The 19,338-nt window shown below is 46.1% G+C and overlaps 1 protein-coding gene and 1 long non-coding RNA gene across 8 annotated transcripts in view; one reads left to right on the top strand and one right to left on the bottom strand.

Moving 5' to 3' along the window:
• Positions 1 to 19,338, bottom strand: part of GGT1 (gamma-glutamyltransferase 1) — a 103,693-nt gene that overhangs the window by 62,840 nt on the left and 21,515 nt on the right. The window contains exon 4 of one of the 7 annotated variants that reach the window (XM_061370740.1): positions 12,560 to 12,696. The exons of 2 other annotated variants lie outside the window; for them this stretch is intronic. Coding sequence is in view for 1 of the 5 variants with exons in the window: in XM_061370738.1 (XP_061226722.1) it covers positions 4,707 to 4,726 (20 nt within the window). In the remaining 4 variants the exon portion in view is untranslated. Of the gene's footprint in view, positions 1 to 3,613; positions 3,734 to 4,562; positions 4,653 to 4,706; positions 4,852 to 12,170; positions 12,193 to 12,559; positions 12,697 to 19,338 lie in introns of those variants that run through there. 4 more of the 7 variants (XM_061370747.1, XM_061370738.1, XM_061370742.1 and 1 more) reach the window with 4 other exon arrangements.
• LOC133221666 (uncharacterized) lies at positions 466 to 1,045 on the top strand. The gene is made up of 2 exons (XR_009728042.1): positions 466 to 729; positions 827 to 1,045. It is a non-coding gene; the product is annotated as an uncharacterized LOC133221666 (long non-coding RNA).

The following is a 19,338-nucleotide window of genomic DNA, read 5'->3' as shown; positions in this document are numbered from 1 at the left end:
CAATCACATCTACTGTTAAGATTCCTCCTTTTATGGCAGGACATGCAATCCAATCTCCATTTCCTGATGTTTTAACTAACGCCTTATTGGAACAGAAGCTGTTACAAGATGCCCTAATTTTGCAGGTTAGCTATTTTTTTTTAATGAGGAAGTCTTTCCCCTCTAATAGAACAATGTTACATTCCAATACTACCTGAACAGAAGCATCAAATAGTATCTTGAGTGTCCAGTAACATAGAGATGTAAATCACAGATCACAGAATCCCAAGATAAGCCTGCAAAGCTTCTTCCTACTAAATAAGTTTCCTTTCTGATCCCTTGCTCCACTCCTACGCCTTTAGGGACCCCAGTGGAAGTCAGGTACCACCCATGTGTGTAGCAGACAGTCGTAATGTAAGCTGGACACCACATAAAAACCACTAATGAAAAAAGATCACTGCTGATAAAGTCCTCAAAAATAAGTGACTAGGGGAGACTCTTAAGAGAAAAGGTGCTATAGGAACTGGAAAAGTTGTCTAGTGTGTAATACGTCAAACCGACTAAGAGCATGGGCACAACAGCTGACTTTCAAAGCTGAAACTAAATAAGCAGATGTTGATTCAGATCCAAAGCACCTCCTTGCCCTCCAACAAGAGTTGCTTCCACTATAACACACCTGCTCAAAGAGGAGGAACCCACTAAATTCACTTTATGAAGTCTGGTTTCCGATAATAAACCGTAGGTGCAAAGGTAAGCAATGAAGAGATAAATGGAAAATGAGGAGGTTTATTACCCTTCCTTGCCAGCCACACAGCCCAGTTCTGGTTACATTCTTCTACGCACATAGGTAGCTGAAGTAGTGTCACTGGGACTTCTAGTGTGACAGCTCACAAGGCTCCTTGGTGGCTATTGATTGCTGTGCAGGAGGAGCAGCAATTCACCTTTGACAGAGAAAACTGGGATGTGCTTAATAGGGGAAAGTTTTGATAAAGCCTTTTGAGGTTGTACTTTTCTGACATCAAGGATTTGTGCCACTGGCATATTAATAAAGTTGTTATGGTCCCAATGGGCTCTGATTCTTGTAGTTACTATAATCCTAATGATATTCCAGATGTAGAAAAGAGATAAATCTAAAGGAGATTATGATTAGACAGTGATATAAGATCTTCAAATGGATTATGACTGATACATAGGTTATACAGTTTAGGTGATAAGAAGGGTCAGCACATTGCCTGAGCTGTCTTAGAAAGGATATTTTTACATTTTGTGTGATCTTGTTCTGCCAGATAGAGGATGTACGTATGAAAGAAGTAACAGCTTAGTAGTGGTATTCTGTTTTGTAAGAGCACTTTCTTGATTTTGATAAATAAGGATGTTAAACTTTCCTATTTTATGTTCAAATGAATGGCTGTAATAACTCAGTATGCCAAAGTGAGCATAACGTCAGTAACAAGAACAAACTCATTGAGCCTTACCTAATTTCAAGACTTATCTGACAGTAAGTGCAGATCTTCTGCTCATCCCTTCCACAAAAGGGCATCTGCCCTCTGTTCAAAGTTTGTCTTATCACTTTTCCTCAATTTATTTTCCTTCTGCTACTTAGACTCAGTCTTTACACATAAATTTTATGTGTATTTGTGTCAAACTCCACAGTTCCCAAACTTACACCAATCTGTGCTATGTATTTATCAGCTTTATGAAGCCCTTTCATCTTTGCAAACCCTTTCTGCCAGGCCATCAAGGACTTGCAGCTAACAGATCTGCCTTTCCCACAGCAGCCAACAATCAGCTCAGCAACACAATCCCAGACAGGTTCCTCTCAAACTCAAAGTCCTGGCATAAAAAGGAGGAGAGGGCTACTGAAGGAAGGGAGGGGGAAAGAAGGGATAATGTGGGGTAAAGAAGAAAACCTAAACTGGTAAAAGAGAAAAACAGGAAAGAAGAATGAAGAGGGCAGGCAGAAGGACAAAAAAGTCTAAAGGAAAGGAAGAAGCAATAAACAATGCCTGTTCTCAAGGCTAGATGCTTTCTTCAGTTTAGCCTGACTTCTGCAGTTGGATATATCCTTCACATGCATGCAGAAGCTCTCAGATCACACATAAAGCCTGCACTTTCTTAGTGTTCTGCAGAAGGGTTTACTTAATGTTATTGTCATAGCAGGCAACTGTTTAATATTTCATAGACTGTAGAGCATCTGGACAGCAAATAAACAAAAAACTAGATTCCAAAATAATGAACTTGAGCCTGTATTCACTGAAGAGGAACCAGCAGACTTCAGCAGAACTTGGAAAAGAGCTCAGTTTCCAACTGAAAAAAAATGTGGAGCTACCTGCTTAAATTCACCTTCTTTTGCTAAGTCAAGGCTCTATAGATTGAGGGGTCTTTTAACTGCCATGGAGCTGGTTAGAATAACTTTGCTTCTCCTGGAATAGCCATGGTCTGACTCCTGCTTGTTACAGACTTCTAGATCAGGAAATATAGCCGAAGGACTGGGACTTTGTGTTGGATTAGAGAGAAGAGCCCTGGTCCTGGGAGGCCTGCCTTTGACATATTAGAAGGGCATCAGCACAAACAAAATAGCTATATGGGAACTGATTGGATTTTTAGTGAGGGATGTGTACCTCTTCCACTAGAGATGTAACCAGAGCTGCTGGATTCAGCTTCAGTAATTGGCATGAGACAGAGATACCACAGCATAAGAAATATAGCCAAGAGCAGGAACAGGTCTTTGGTTTCCAAGCACAAGTAGAAGAGGGGCATTTTTTTGTTCTGGTAATGAGCATACAGCCTTCTGCATGATGTTCTGGTCCTTCATGTATCTAAATATTCATTTTCCCAGATAGAATCTGTTCCTTCTCACACAAATACTGTTGCCCTTGATAGCTCCTTACAACAGAAATTTCTTTACAAAGAATTAAATGTGACCTGCTTGGTTTAGTTCAGGATATTTCTTTCTGTTTCACAGGCCCATTTCCCCATACTCAACTAATCCCTGACATGTGCCCTGCTGAGTGCTGTCCCTGCTCTGCATCAGGAGCTCTGTTCTCTCCCACAACATTTGCCTTCCACTCTACTTCTCAAAGACACCCCCAGCATCATCCCATTGCCCTGGCAGCAATTCTGGCTCTGCACCTGCTTCCTGGCCTTCCGCTTTGTTGGCAGGTAAGGAAGAAACCTGTCAGTGCTTGACCTCCAGTCCAATAGGGTTTGCATTTTCTAGGTTATATTCCAAAGCACAGAATGACATGAAAAGAGGAGCTATGCAAGACCTGTGGATTTCAGCCCAGAAACCAGCTTTCCCTGAAAAGGACTATTTTTCAACAGGACATTGACTTAAGTAAGAATTTTTCATCTTTAAGAAACTATGAAATCTGCCTTTCAGTGTTTGTATAGCTCTGACCTCTGTAGTAGTTTGAGTCTTTCCTCTGTCAGATAAGCACTTATCTTAATGATGCTGTACTAAATATAAAATCAGGGTCAAATTGTGACTCAACCTTATGACCCTACATACCAACTTTCCAAAGACCTTTTCAACCCAATAAGCAGTGAAGATCACCATCAAGTAGGGTGGTAGACAAGATACCTTCAAAGGGCTGGATGGGCCATGAAGAGGTGAAGTATCTTGCCCAGTGACCTGAGTAAGATCCCTGGTTACTAAGCTCCCAGCTCCTTTCACTGATCTCAGCCTCTGTCAGAAAACTGAATTCCTCTGGAAACCATTAGTTAACGTACTGCTGATCCTATCAAGCCACAGTGTTAAGCAACAACCCTAGGGGGTGTTTAGATTGCCTGGACAGAGACTCTGCTGCCCGTGACCTGGCCTTCATTAACTGAGAGAATCTAAAGTCAACACAGTAAATCAAAACCTGGCAATTCCCGTAAAAGAGAAAGACTTGCTCTTCAAACCTAAGCCTGAAGGCTTGTGAAACAAAGGTACACTTTTGTAACTATGATTAAAGAGCTGGAAAGGCATGCAAGAAAGGGAAAGAAACAACTCTTCAACTTCACACCCCAAAATAAGGAGATGGTAAGATAAAATCATGCTGTTTACTCACTGCTTTAAAAGCTCTGTTCTCCCTGCGTGCAGTTCAACTTTGGCGAGTGACACCAAAAGGCTTCTGCCTTGCTCTCTTCCCCTTGCTCTTCAATGGTTCCCAGAAGCAGGGATTTCAAAAGCAAGATCGGTCATACAGAGCCGAGAGGCAGCAAGTCTTTATATATGGGAGTGGTAAGAGAGGGTGATATACTCATATCTTTGAGCAGTAAAGGCATGCTACCCTTCCCCCTCCCTGTCCCTGAAGAATTGCTGGCTCACAGGGCAAGCTGAGAACAGAGTGGACACTTTCCGTGCCGCACTTTCTCACGGCAAAGGGAACAGTATTGAGGGTGGGAATCAGGGAAAGACCAGACTTGAATGGAGACAATACTTTGATGTTAGGTACTCCCAGGAGTGAATCTGTTTTGGCAAAGTTGTTTCTTTCCTCTTCGACATGTATCAAACAATAACTCTGCCAGTTGCTGGTTCTGCGTGTGACACAAGGCCTGACAGCAAGTGTTAACAGCAGTGTTGCCCCCACACTCACCCTGTTAGGGAAAAGCCCACTCCTTGCACTCCTCGAAGTTAGCTGATGCTGGAGCACTGCCCTGCTCCATGGCCATACAGCCCAGGAGCTCTGTGGAGGAGAAAGAATGTGTATCCCATAAAAGGTGGTGTCCTGGACACTGACCTGGGAAGCTCAAGAGGCATATCCTGTCCTTCTCCATCAGAGGAAGTCTTGTAGCCTGTGAATGGAGAGGAAATCTCTCAAGGATGTACCATTGCTCTCCAAAGGGAAAATAATTCACTTTCAGCTTCCTCCATTACAGTTTTGTTGATCTTCCACTGAAGGGTTTGACCATGAAAAACTACGTCATGAATTAGGACAAGTTTTGCCTGATTCAGAGCTATAAATTACTGATTGAGTATCTCTGGGATAGCTGTATAAAGGAGATGCCAAGGCTAACAGAAGATATCCATGTGTTCTCAGCTGAGGCAACTGGAAAAGGAAGAAGCCAGCCCAGGCTTTCACACAGTGGAATTCATAGAGTTACTGACAATCAACAGCACAAAGATCTGCAGGATCATGCAACAGCAGCCAAATAAATGGCACCAGCTCATAGAATCAAAATCCTTCACCAGCAGGAACCTCCATGGCTAGTTCTTAGGTTTGGGTGGGGAACGGAGATGTGGCAATGACTCTTGCAAACACAGCTGCTTGTGCAATGTGTAGTGAACTGGACTGGAGAACGACCTTAGTTTTGCCTGTTCCCAGGTCATTTTTCAGCCAGAGATCTCCCCTGTCCTCTTCAAATTACATTGTGCCAGCTTAAGTAAGTGAGCTATCTAAAATACTGCAAGGAGTGTTCCTGTATAGCAAATCATGGTACAAATCTCCCTAAGGAATGAGCCTGCTTTGAAAGCATGAAGAGACTCAAAAGCAGATACATATGTGAGTTAAATCCCCTTCTAACTGCTGGAAGGCTGCATAAGAGATTTACTTTTCAGATCTAGGACAAACTAGCTTTTTCTTACATACGTAAGATTTGTTGACTATATTTGCATTCCCCTGCAAATTACATAAACATGATCTCAGTAAACTACTCCCTCTTGTTCTGTTGCTTTGGAAGAGGGCTGGCTATGGAGTTGTTGGGCTCAAACCAGAAACAACTGAATTGCTGGGATATTGTTATCCAAAGAAGAAATCTGCACCCTTGGCAGGCATTGTGCAGTACAACCACAACCGCAGCAAACTCTTCCAACCCCATTTGCTCAAGGTGCAGCATGTCCTATACCAGGATAGTTTGGAGACAGCCTGAACATGCTATGTGGGTGGCAGAGTGAGCTCTAACCAAGTTGCAAGTAGAAAGAGGAAGAAAACTCATAATAGGTCCCTTCCCGTATTTCTCCACTGATACTCATGGTACTAGAGAGAATCACACAGGGGAGGCTGTGCAAAGATGCCTACCAAATAACAGCCTCCAGTACTCACTACATCTGCAGGAAGACCCTCAAACTCCATAATCTGTCCAGATCACCAAATTCTTATCACCATCACCACAAGAATTTTTACTAACTTAAGAGCATTTTGAAGGTACTATCAGGGCTAGGGAATCTTACAGGCCAACATGAGAAAAGCATTCATGTCCCCACTTTAGAAACAGTCTTCCACAGGGATAAGAGCATGTCAGTGTCAAGGCTGGAATAAGGAACCTTCCCCCCAGGTTCTTTTAATGATGTTGCTAGACACCACCGCTCTTCCCTGTCATGTGTCTGATATATTTAATAAATCCAGACGCAGTTGGAGGTGACAAGTGCAGAGGCTGACAATGATCTAACTCCCCAGCGCCTGCAGCTCCGTGGGCTGTTGTTTCCACATATTCTTATGGCTTTGGTTTTTCCCTCGCTGTAAACAGGAAATGAATAAAACATGAAGGTAACACTGTCTCCTTGTGAAAAATGACAGCAGATCAGATTGCAGGAGAGGAGCTGGGGAGAAGTTCAAAGCGTTTGCCCTTTAATGGAAAACGTGTGGATTATTATAGAAAGTTGTTGTGTGACTAATTGCTGTTAAAGTCTAACCAAAGCAAGAGGGCCCTAAAAACAGAGGAACAACAGCTTCATCCAGGAAGAGCCAAGGTCCACTATATAGACCTTCACAAATCTTTTTTCTGTTCTGCCTCAGAATCAGTGGGATTCAGAGGAGCGAGGCTCGGAAGGACACGAACAAACCCTGACCCAAGGCTCAGCCCCACAGAGATCTGTGTGCAGCCCACCCAAACTGCACCTTAGGAGAGCTGAGTTTCTCAAGAAGTCTCACAACTTCTTGTCCCTTTCTCAGCTGTTTCTGCTGCATAATCAGCTGCCAGTGTCGGAACAACAGCTGAGACCTCTCAGCATCAAATTTGGCACATCCTGGTAAACCAGAATCAGCCCTGGGTTACCTTAGTGTTGCAAGTTTTCAAATGGGCCAATTAGCAGCTCCTGCCCCATAGCAGGGGCAGGGTTGGAACCTCTCAAAGAGGGATGAGACAAAGCAGCAGAGGCCAGAGGCAGTGCAGCATCCCCAGATTTGTTATCCCCACTTGTTAACCTGCATTTCCAGGCTTGTTGGTGCCTGCCTGGGGCACTCAGCTGACATGGCAATGGGAACCAACCCATCTTCCAAGGGTGCTGCAGGAGCAAAGAGCCACTGATGGCTGTTAAATTGCTCTGTTAGAAATTCTACTGAGTCCCCAAGAAGGCTATTAGATAAAGAGCTAATTTGCACCCAGTGTGTGCAGGAGCTAAGTACTTTCTGACTGCACCTCCACCAGCCTCCAGAGGCCAAAAACATCTCGGGGATGATCACGCAAAACCGAGAGTTTCATGGGCTGGGGAGCTCTGATTTACACCAACGCCCTTTTTCCTGCTGTGGGCAGGTGAGGAGGACACAGAGCAGCAGTACAAGTAATTCACATAGCACTACACAGGAAGGTCTCATTCATTAGGGATTGTAGTGGTAGGACAAGGGGTAATGGGTTAAAACTTAAACAGGGGAAGTTTAGATTGGATAAGGAGGAAATTCTTTCCTGTTAGGGTGGTGAGGCACTGGAATGGGTTGCCCAGGGAGGTTGTGAATGCTCCATCCCTGGCAGTGTTCAAGGCCAGGTTGGACGAGGCCTTGGGTGATACGTTTAGAGCGAGGTGTCCCTGCCCATGGCAGGGGGTTGGAATTTGATGATCTTAAGGTCCTTTCCAACCCTAACTATTCTATGATTCTATGCCAGTCAGCTCACACCATAGTGGAGAATCTGGACTTCCATTTTCTTTAATTTCAGCAGTTCTCAGCACTTCACACTCTGTTTGCTCCCCAGAATGACAGCCTTGGGAAATAAATGATTTTCCTTTCTAAAGATGTTACTCCCTGTAGCTTGGAGTATTCTCCTAGTCCTTCAGGCTCACAGTTAAGACTTCAGTAACAGTTCATCTGCATATGTCCATTTGCAACCCAACAGTTTTGACTTTAAGAGGAAAATGTACTGAACAGGTTTAATCTTGATAAAAACGTTCTTGAGCCACAGCCCACATGTGGGATGGACACTATTGTACAATGGCTCCTGTCACAGCCCATGCTTCAGCTAAGCAGTCACGCATGTTCACCTTCCACCAGCTCAGGGGTGCACACTGAAATCACTGGATGATTCCGTGCTTTCCCAGGATGGTGGTCACACGTTATATCCAAAAGGACCACAGAGACTTGAAAGGCCTCTGCATCTGAGTGCAGAAACCTGGCACGTTTGATGGTCACAGCATCTCCTCCTCCGGGCAGAGCATAACATGGGAATGGATAAGTGCTCAAACACCAACAGGTCTCCCATCCTGAGAGAGGCAACATGCTATCAGGCAAACAAGACTCACATCTCAAGTACAGGTTCCAAAGCCCTAGATGTCAGAAAACAGTCCCTGTCTGGTTTATCTGCCCCCCTGTCCAGCCTTCTTTAGGCTTTGTTTTGGTGCTGCAAAGGGCAGAGAGATGACCATTGCTTTTGAGATACCAGAATCACAGGCTTCTGCTTCTAAGCACTTGCAACCTGTTGTGGAAACTGTGAACATCCAAGTGGGCTGGAGGCAGAGGCTGTACCACCATGGCTCCAGGGAAGACCCACTTGCTATGGCTTTGGGGGCAGCATGCATGCCACAGAGGCTGGAGAGAGAGTGCTGCAGAGGGGCCCAGCTGGCACATGAACTTGGCCTCTCCAACCCGCACAGATGGGCTGCCCTGCATTCTCTCTACAGCCTCTTTCTGTTGGGATAGGCCACATGCCTTGTGTTTTCCCATCTGCTAAGCCCACACCTGCTGCCCCTTCCACTCCAGTGGGAATCACAGATCCCTTTACCACATTTCAACCTGGTTTCTGGGGAAAGCTTTGTTTGTTTTCCCAATGTGCCAGGGCTGCAGCTAGCTGGCAGAGCAGGCAGCAGGCCAGTCACACCTGCATAGCACAGCACAAAGGGATATGAGTGAGCAAGCTGCTTTTACCCCACCCTTTATCAACCTGGGACCCCTGACCACTGGTCCCAGGCAGAGAGAGACAGCAATAGATAGGAAATCACAGGCATTCCTCTGGCTCTGCGCTCTCAAAGGTCAGGGTGTTTCCCACAGGTCAAGAGGAGGTGTACTACAAACATAGGCATCCCTTATACTACAAGAGCTACAGCAGCCAGTGCTATCAGGCATAAATGGACATTTGCAGGGGGCAAGCAGCCTCGTCCCTCCCTCTCAGCATGGGGGAAGAGGAACGAGGTGAGGTCAGCCTGGTGTGAAATGGGGTTTGGGTGAAACCGACCTTGTGGACTCAATGAAGCTGCTCTCCCATGAGAGCTCCCTTGGCCAGAAATCAACTTTGAAATCCAGTGGTGCCAGGCAGGCTTGTGCAGAGACAGAAGACTAGATAAAAGAGACCTCTTTTTTTGTATTCTTAAGAGAGCAGGAAGGAGAAGAGATCAGTTCAGGGCTCAGTCTGGGTGTTCAGATCTGAGGCTACCAGAAACACTGGCTGCTCTTGAAAGGCTTCCTGCCTTCACCTATGCCACCCTGGCTGCCTTACTGGCCCCTGACACAGAGATCCCACCAGCCTCAAGCTAATTTGGGCTCATGGGAGAGAACACAGAAACACAATGGTAACAGGAATGAAAGGCAGTGAATAACACCCATGAGACTCATCCTTATCAAGGAACAACATTATATCAAAGGGGAGCTGTGAAGACAGGGAAGAGCCTTTTATAAAACCCACAACTGAGCCAAATCCTGCAGTTTTCACATGTTAGTCCCCCAGAAACCCTATCATGAAGACTGACCCAAAGGGGGAGACTCTGGTGCCGGGTCAGGTCGCCTGTTAGACGTGCTGCACATAGAGCAGTAAGGCACTCACTGCAGAGCTGCTGTTTGCTCTCTGTGTATGCTTTTTAATTAGTTTTTGTTTGCAAAGCATCTCTTCCAGAAAAGACAAACTGTATTACTCCCAGCTTATTAAAATCACACTCATAGTTTCTCAACTGCTAATTACACCCACTGCAATTAAGGCTGGGATGCATGTTTGGGGAGCTGGGAGTCCAGCTGTCATACACAGCCCCTGCCCTCCACCGCTCTAACCAGCCAGGCCAGGCAGAGTCAGGCTCAGCCACAGCAACGAGCTCAGCCCTGCCCAGAACTCAGCCCCCCGACATTCCCAGCACAGCTGCTGCCATGCCATGAGGGAAGATGATGCATGTAAGGCCAAGCATCTCCACAGCACAGGGGAATGAGACCTCTGCACCTGGGTTACAACTGCTGCATGGATAGGGGCTGGGGAAGGGAAACATGTAGCCTTGGGGTTATAGTGCTGAGGTTAGGGGGGTGAACAGGGGTTTACTCCTGTTTCTACTGCTAAATTATTGCAATAAACCACATTGCCTGTCTGAGCCTCCACTTCCTTGCAAGTAAAACAGAGTTTGGGCTTCCCTGTCAAGAGGCTCTGGGGACAAACTCCAGAAAGGACTCTTCCTGGCACCTATCTCACACAAACACTTTAAAGCCTATGTAGACTGTGGCACACCAACAGTCTTGAGAGTGAATTACACAGGGGAAGGCATGAAGCCCTAGAGACTTCAAGTCCCGAAGAGAGACAGCAGTAAAGGAGCTTACAGACCTGTGAGAAGCCGGGATCTCGCTGGAGAACCCACCGTGCCTCCGCACCGATCGATCCCAGGAAAAGAGCAAGTGCAGGTGCGCAAACAGCCACGCAGGCAGCACAGCCCAGCACCTGCCCGAGGCCAGAGCCTCAGAAAAGAGCTCTCCGGAGCACAGATGGGACCAAGTAAGCTTTGGGCAAGTGGAGACTTGATACCAGCACTGGCCTCCTGCTGTGAGGGGATGCTCTGGAGAACACCACCTCCAGGAAGATGGAGCAGTAATTAGGGAAAGCTGATAAACACTGCATCTGTTTCAAGATGAGTTTCCTTCCCACTGAAATCCTCACAGTTTCAGTGCACAGCAGGATACAAACACACCCTTAAATGACTTCCTGGAGCCTTGGTTTCAAAGATCAGTCCTTGAAAAAGCAATAACATGCCAAGATCAATAGCAGCCCCAGGAGAGCTCTGAGCATGTCAGCTCCAAAACCACTGAGTTATCACTACAACCAGTTACTTATCAGGTGCTAAGGGGCAATTTAACCTTTTTACGTTTGAAAAGGCAACTGAGACTTCCTAAGCAATCAGGCTTGCTTAAGTACCAAGAAAGAAAGTAAAATAGTAGGAAAATTTACATTTCAGAAACAGCATGACATGCCTGTGCAGTATGTCCTAGAGAGGGAAACCTGCAGAGCTCCATGGGGAGCAAACCAGCAGACGTAGCTCACAAGCAAAGAGAAGCAGAGCTCACAGCCTCCTGGATGTGATCCCGAGGACAAAAATACATTTGTCTCCTCCTTGAATGACTTTACTACTAACTTCAGAAGCTGCTAATAGGAAGTTTTGGGAAGCAGGTATCAGATAATAATTTTTAATCCAATACAAGTTACAGGGAAGAAGGAATGATCAAAATGTCACATAGAAAAAGCTGAGCAGGGTGCCCTGCTAGAGTGAACATGATAGAGGCAGCATGTTCAATATATTTATAACTAATATATAATATATAACATATAATATATAATACATACTGGTGGCCCAGTAATGAAGTGGCAGAAGATAACATGGAGGTAGCAAAGAACATCAGGAAAGTTTCTAAGAGCTTGTGAAAAACTTGAAAACATTTGCAAAACAGGGCAAATAAGAGCAGATGAATTTCAATATAGAGAAATATGAAAGTCTGTGTGTGATAAACCAATATGAAGGGTAGATACACACTGATGGGCTTGAGTTAGCAGCTCTTTTCAACACCATCAATTCTCTTATGCAGATTTGTGGAAAAAATGAAATAAAAAGGCAGCAGGAAGGAAGCAAGAATTTGTTAGCTCCTGATTTATCCCCTCTTATTTAGAGCTTACAAATTACACTGGGTCTGTAAAGAGGAAAAGTATTCCTTTGAAAAGGATAAAGAGGACAGGGCAGAGTTAAGAACCAAAGCTGGCAAACCAAGCTACAGCTATAGACGCTTTTTGACAAAAATAACAACTTAGTACAAGGAACTTACCTAAGAAATGGCGTAACAAAGGTTATGCCCAAACAACCTATACTTACATTGGGGAAAAAAAAAAAAAAAGTGTTTCACAATCTAGGGTAAAGTAAAGCTAGCTGTAGCTCCCCTTGGAACAGCATTGAAATCTATCCAAAAAGGAGAATTCCAGTGAGAGGTCAGTACTTTTGTTCCTTAGAACACGTGTGCAGCGTCAGAGCATGCCATGGGAACGCAATGCCTGAAAAGCAAAGGCAGAATTCCGGGGAGCTTCATGCCTTCCTCTCCCTACCTGCAGCCTCTGGCAGCATAATACCACCCAGCCTCACCTCACCTTCAGCCTCGGAACAGAGTCACTCTCCCCTCTCCATCCGCTCCACAGACACACCTGCGCGCTGAGATCCTACCTGGAACTAAGTGGGATTTTCCATGCAGGCGGTGCGGCATCTCAGGGGTCCTCCCAGCACATCCCTGCCTGGCCCAGGGCTTGCCGCCTGGCCCAGGGAGAGGAGAGCCTCTTCTCCAGAGCGGCCGGGCTGTTCCCCTGTGGGTGAGAGGCTGGGTCAGTCCCAGTTCTTGTACTGGGCACTAGATGGCACAGACGGGAGGAAATCCAGGGTAACCAGCCTGCGATCTGTGCATTTCGGACAAGGGGGTCTGCCAGTTACCCAGAGGAGGAAGCTAACATGGGGGATGCGCTGCCAGCAGCAGCATTCCACGAGGGTGTCCCCTCACCACTGCCCTGCTGCATCCCCTCATCATCCCGTCCTGTCCCTTCCAGCCGAAGTGTCACCCGTGCTGCACTGAAGCTGGATAGTCCTAAACGGAATCATGCCCTTGCCTCCTGGACACAATCTGCTGTTCCTCACCAAGCACGTGCCTCTGGCATACGAACACCTTGTTTGCACATCAGCCCTGTATTTGGCTCAAACTGCAGCAAAAAGATGGGGGAAATCTCCACTGGAATCAACTGTCCTGGAATCATACAGGCTGATGCCTGAACAGGGCATCAGTCTGCAGAGTAACCAGCAGACACCAGCAAGTGCAGGGCCAAGTAACCCATAGAAGCCCCTCTGGATGCAGGGGAGGTCTGGGAATGGAACCCTGGCACTTTTCCTTTGCCCTGTGGGATGATGGCACAAAGCAGGGAGGCACTTGCTCACTGCTCTTCAAAGCATTTTTCACCAGGTAGCTCCTCTAAAGCAGTCCACTTTTCCCTCTGGTTTTCTTCCTTTTCAGCACTGCTCCCTGCAATCACTGACGCAGAACCTGTGCCCCAGAGCCTTCACAACCTCATCTTCCCCAATTTCTTTAAGGTGTGGATGAAATTCCTTACAAGTGAACAGTGTAGACTGATGCAATGAGGCAAACATGGGCTAAGCCACACAGAACTGCTGTGGTAAGCACAGAAAAAGCCAAAACATTTTTTATGGTGAGACAAAAAGTAAGGGAAGGTGGAAGGTTGTATATTGGCCTCTGCTGTGCTGACATTAGAAATTCACTTTGCTTCAAAGTTTAACAAGGCTAATATCTCTAGTGATGCTCTGACAGCCTATCTGGAAAGGTTCCATCTGCAGCACTGCACAAGGTATAGCATGTGCAGGATGGCACTGAGGTGAGCAGTAAACTTTGTGTACAAGGCAGAAGCAGCACACATGGTGTTATCCAAACCAAACCTGACCTTGGCGAAGCCCAAAAGAGCTTTTGTGCTGAGCAGCTCGGTAGTGCCAGGTGACACAGACAAGACTCCTAGGAAAAGCCTAGTTTGCTTTTCCAGTAGCACCAGACAGGCTACACTGCAGCCTTCTGGAAAAGACTGAGGTGAGCAGTACTACCCTTTCCTGTCTGTTTGCTCATGGCACTGCCCTGCAGACTGAAGTGGGTCTGGGGATCTCCTAAATTCAAATCCCTCAGGGCAAATCCCTCAGGGTGTCTTAGGTGAGAGAAAAAAAACATAAATCAGATGCCAGAAGTTTAAGATCCAAATTCATCTATGGTGTAGCAGGACAGTAGCTCAGTTTGGCACAGTGGCTGTTACCTTTCAAAGGCTGGAGTGGGTGACACTGCTGACTGGGACATAAGCTTGAGGGAGACTCATGCTAGCTCCAGGAGGCAGCTCCAGTCCAGTGTCCAGAGGCTGGCTGAGCAGGACAGAACAGCCAGAGAAGCCCTTCAACATTGGACATTCACCCACAGACTTAGAGACCTGTTTCTTATCACCCATCTAAGTCTAAATGCTGTGTCACTGGTGTGTAACAATCTGGCTCTGAAAGGTTCCTGGCTAGAGGAGGAAATGCTTCAGAGAATGCTTTTATGCTCCAATTCCCACTTCAAGCCCTGCTTCTTGTACTCTTCTACTAGCCTTTAAGTACTTGTGGTTTTTTTGGTGAGAGATGTCTTTCTGTCTTTGGATATAGATGGGAAAAAACTAGTCAAGCTGGAAAGAAAATCAGCTGGTCACTTTGCCAGGCCTGCCATGAACTGTAAACAAGGTTTTAAAAGTACTGAGATCTTTGGAGAATATGAAAGTCTTAGTCAGTGGAGTCACCTTCCTCAGCAGGAGGATTTCTTACATGTCATCCTGATGGCTGCACTCACTTTACTCTGCCAGAGGCAGTGATGGAGAGAGCACAGAGCTTCCCATGCAGACACCGCTCAAACCCACCACCAGCACTGTCATGCTCCATGCCTGTTCAGGTCAGACCTTTACAGCCTGGCTGTCTTGTCCACATACTCACCTGGAGGCCTACAGCTGCTCTCAGTGGCTTAGCACTGCTGCTAAGAGCTTAGAGCCAATACAATCTGTGTACTTACTGGTTTCAAACTCAAAAAGTTTGAAGGCGCTGCGCCTTCAGCCCATTCTGTATGGGTTTAAGATGGTTTACTTCTGTTACGAACTGTAATTGCAGCCCATAGCCTGAAACTGTGAAGGTACTTTCTAAGCCAGGTTTTATAAAAGCTTTTTATAAATATTTTTATGAAACACAAATTAAAAAGGGATCCCAGAGGGACATATTATAAGATTTATAAATATATCAATTTGTATGTATATATAAAAGTTATAGAAAGAAATATATATATACCTATCTCATACATATATATATATGAAGAATATATAAAATATTTCTGCTTCTTGAAGGCTGGAAATGTGACAGCCCCATAGCAAGATACATTTTAAGTCCTTGCAGGGCTTTCCTCCACTGTTTCTTCTGCCTTAAACCATCCTTTCAAATGGTCTAATGCATGGTACTCCCTGGAGAGGTGCCAGGGCCTTCCCCTACACCTCCCATCAGCCTAGTGAAAGCATCAGCAGGCAAGCAGCCACCTCTGTGCCCCAAAAGCAGGTGGCTGAACAGTAAAGCTGCCCCCTGGGACCACAGACTGTCCCTGGAGGTGCCACTTCCTGGCATTTGCTTCAGTAACTGCAGTTGCTCTGCCTTTTTTTTTTCAATTGTACTGTCCCCCTTTACAGGCTGATCAAAAGCACAGGGGGGTACAAAGGGGACCTTGTGCTGCTGCCTTGAAAGGCCTCCTGCCAGTCACAGTAACTCTCCCTTACCTTTCTGTAGGGTTTCCTGAGGGTCTGTGTGTCTGCCAGGGGAAAACAGAGAGCTGGGGAGGTCAGAAAAGGTGTCTGGAAAGCATGCACAGGACCAGGCAGCAAGAGAGAAGTGGATGAGGTGAAGGGGAAAGAGCAGGGAAGAGTCAGGGTTTCTCACCACCTCCCTTTGAAAGCCAGCACAGGGCTGGAAGAGATACCCCATGCTGGAGGTGTGTGATACACTTCCCGAGTGGCACAGGACAGATCAGGAATGGTAAGGGCTTTGTGCTGAGCCTGGCTAGCCCCAGTGCTTCCAGAGCTGTGATGGGTGTCTCTGGTGGCGCTTTCAGAGCTGCTAATTCTGCCTTTCTGCAAGGCACTGCAGCTGCTGCAGTGGTTCAGTGCAAGACTGTGCGTCCAAACCTCACATATCTAGCTTTACACATAGCTTCATTTAGTCAAGATAAAATTAATCTAAATGAAATGGGTGCAGCATGCTTCCAGAACGGAGGTAACAAAAATCTTCCATGTACATCAGACTCTGAATTATTTCATCATGAAAGCAGTGGAAGCTCAGAATTCTCCTGTGCTAAGAAGTCAAGTTAATGTCATGTGTCACTGAGTGGACTGGTGACTTTCCCTGTGCTTCCAGCGATTGTTGTCCAATTTATCTGTGACCACAAGATCACAAGCTGTTAAGATCCTCTATTCAGACAATACACAGGCCAACAAATCTGCTTTTATGGGCCCTGCCAGAACTTGACTGATTTCCCCAGTAACGGTGGACCAGTGTCCATAGTTACTTAGCAGAACTCTGCCATTTTTAAGCCACATCACTGCACAGATGCATGCCTCAGACCCAGAACACCACCAAGGTGCCTTATGGGCTGTAAAGAGAGCCTCAGATGGAAGAAGCAAAAGGCTTAAGACCTATTTAATATTGCATGAGCTATTGCTGCCATTTCTCTAACAAGTGCAGACTCTCAGCAGTGCCTGTGTGCAGTTGCTACTGCCAGCACCGATGCTGTATTCAGCTTTTATCTCCCCACCTCTATGTACTCTGCAGAAGCATTAAGAGGATTTCTTCCCCAAAACTGCAGTGTCATCGACAGGTGGACCTTCTCCAGGCTGTGCTGCTTTGTTCAGTCAATAGTTTACAGCTATTTGGGCTATGAAGCTTCCTACATACATTTCCCCTTGAACAGATCACAGCTAAATAGCAAGCGCATTTGCCCCCACATATAAGGGAATTAAACCTAGACTGAGGACTAGCTCTTTGCATGTAATTCTCTAGGGCAGTAGCTCCCTTCCTTGCAGGAGGCTTGGCTTTGAGGGATCTGCCAACAAGCTCAGAGCCATGAGAAATAACAAGTTGGGAGCTCAGACAAGCAGGCAAACAAAAGCTGAAGCTATGAAAGCGTGAGGCAGGCTGGCAGCACAGCCTCACCACTGCCTTAATCCTCTTTCCCTTCTTAAGCACTACATTAATCAATTACATTTCCAACCCAGCAACAGCAGTCAAAAATGTAACCTTCATCATATACAAGGCAAACATAATTAGGATTGTGATTCGAATCCAGCTTGAGCAGCATACAAATCAGAACAGCCTCAGCAAGCATGCAGGTGTGTGAGTGAACCCAGTTCCTCCCAGGCAGAGACAATGGGAATTGCGGTCACACTGGGAGCACCACAGCATATTTATTTCAAGGGAGAGGGCAGTGACAGAGCTCTGGCTGCAGCGATCCAGCTCTGCAGTGCTCTGCTGAGCACTACCCAGACAGGGTGGTGGCATGTTATACAGTGCACACTCAAGGCAACCCTCTAGTTGTGTCAGGGAGGAAGCCACAACCTGCCCTGCCACAGCACATAAGCCCGAGCTCCCTGCCTAGCACTGCATACACCACAGAGCCTACACGGATGAGATAGCACAAAAATGAGAGGCTTTGGCAACTCTGAGAATGGTTGTCAGTGTGAATTCGTAAGGAGTGAGCAGTAACTATCCCCTTTCCTGTCTACTGACAGGCAAAGTGAAACACAGGGGGATAAGCATGCTGTGCAATGGCAAGAGCAAGCCAAGCGCAGTCAATGAAATCATCAGCCCAGGCCTCAAAAGCAATCAAAAAGGCAAAGTAAGTGCTAGGAGACAGAGCAAAACCACAAACCTCACTGCTATTGGGTAGCTCCAGGGTGCATCTGCATCCCCACGGCTGTTGTGCCAATTTGCTAAAGGCTACAGCAGGACTAGAGAAGGGGGAGGGAGCTGGTTAGGGGTGATCTAAGGTCTAAAAAGGCTTCTGGATGAGAGCAAGATTCTTCAGCCTAGGAAACAGAAACTTGAGAGGTTTATCATTTGAGAGTAGCTTAGAGAAGATGAATAAGGAATGACTGCCTGCTGCCTCTTTTAAAAGCTACAAAGCATCAAAAGAAAACTGTAAATGACAGATTCAGAACGAAGTAAATATTTCTTCACGCAACACACAGCTGAACAGTGGAACTCATGGCCAGAAGATGCTGTGGATGCCCCAAATTTGCTCGGGCTCAAAAAATGTTCAGGAAAAACATGTGAAGGACTATGAAATGTAGAGATCCCCACCTCACGAAATGTGCAAATTACAGATGGTTGATGGCAAGGGGGTATTCAGGAACAGAGTGACCTGCAGCCCCCTGTTTTTATGCTCCTCGCTAGGCATCCTCTATTAACCACTGGTAATTCAGGATTCCAGGGCAAAGAGGTCTGCAGTCTGTTCCAGTACAGTTACTATTCTGTTTCTGCCACTGACTGAGCTATCCTTACTTGCCCAAAAGGCCAGGAGCTGGGAGTTTTTCCATTACTGGAAACTGGGATGATAACAGGGTTACAGCACAGCTTACAGCACAGAACTGAGTGACTAGTGAGAGGGTTTCTGTTTACCTTCCATTTTTCCTGTTTCTCATTTTAAGAAAGACTTTCAGTAAAACTCTTGTCAGCCATGCTGCACCCAGCTAGTTGCAGTTGGCAGCCCCTTGTACAGCTGTGTTAAGGTTAGAACAAATTAATATCCTTCTGAGAAGTGCTAATATATCCACTGGGATGAGGCGGGGCCTCAGAACCCTAGCTTGTGGTGACTGTGAGAGACCCTGCCTCCTCCCCATACATGCAGCAAACCTTGTTGACCACCTTAGCTAGAGAAATACACCCACCAGCTGTCATATGCCCTTCACATACAAAGGGCAGAATCATTTCTTTGTCTACAAAGAACTGCCATCCAGCCATTCTCCCTCAGTAAACCCAAGCACTGGTGTGTTTCTCTTTAGCTCCTATTATTCATGTTATTGTAGTGTCTCCAGTTTTAAAACACACAGACCAGAGAGCTTAACTGCTCCTGCAAGTGTTTGTTTGTCAAGAGGATTTGATCTGTGGTGGGATATTTCAAACTGGCACTCACTTGGAAGTAGAAGGTATCCTGGTACCAGTGCCATCCTCTGAGGCACTTGCTTGCCTTTGTTCTCCCACTGTCTTGGAACAATGCACACGAGCTTATCCTTGCCTACGTGTAAATTGCAGATTATGTTTCCTTCTTCTGACTCTTGGAGATAAGGTATGAGACAATTCAGCCATACAAAGCCATCCAGCTATTAAACCGACCCTTTGGTTACAAACCCTGC

Source organism: Neopsephotus bourkii, unplaced genomic scaffold, assembly GCF_033783945.1.
Source record: "Neopsephotus bourkii isolate Nb327-2 ecotype Australia unplaced genomic scaffold, CSIRO-AGI_Nbou_v1 NB_1542, whole genome shotgun sequence".
Taxonomy (NCBI): Eukaryota; Metazoa; Chordata; class Aves; order Psittaciformes; family Psittacidae; genus Neopsephotus; species Neopsephotus bourkii.
Note: the sequence above shows the minus strand (reverse complement) of the source record. Positions and strands in the feature narration are given on the sequence as shown.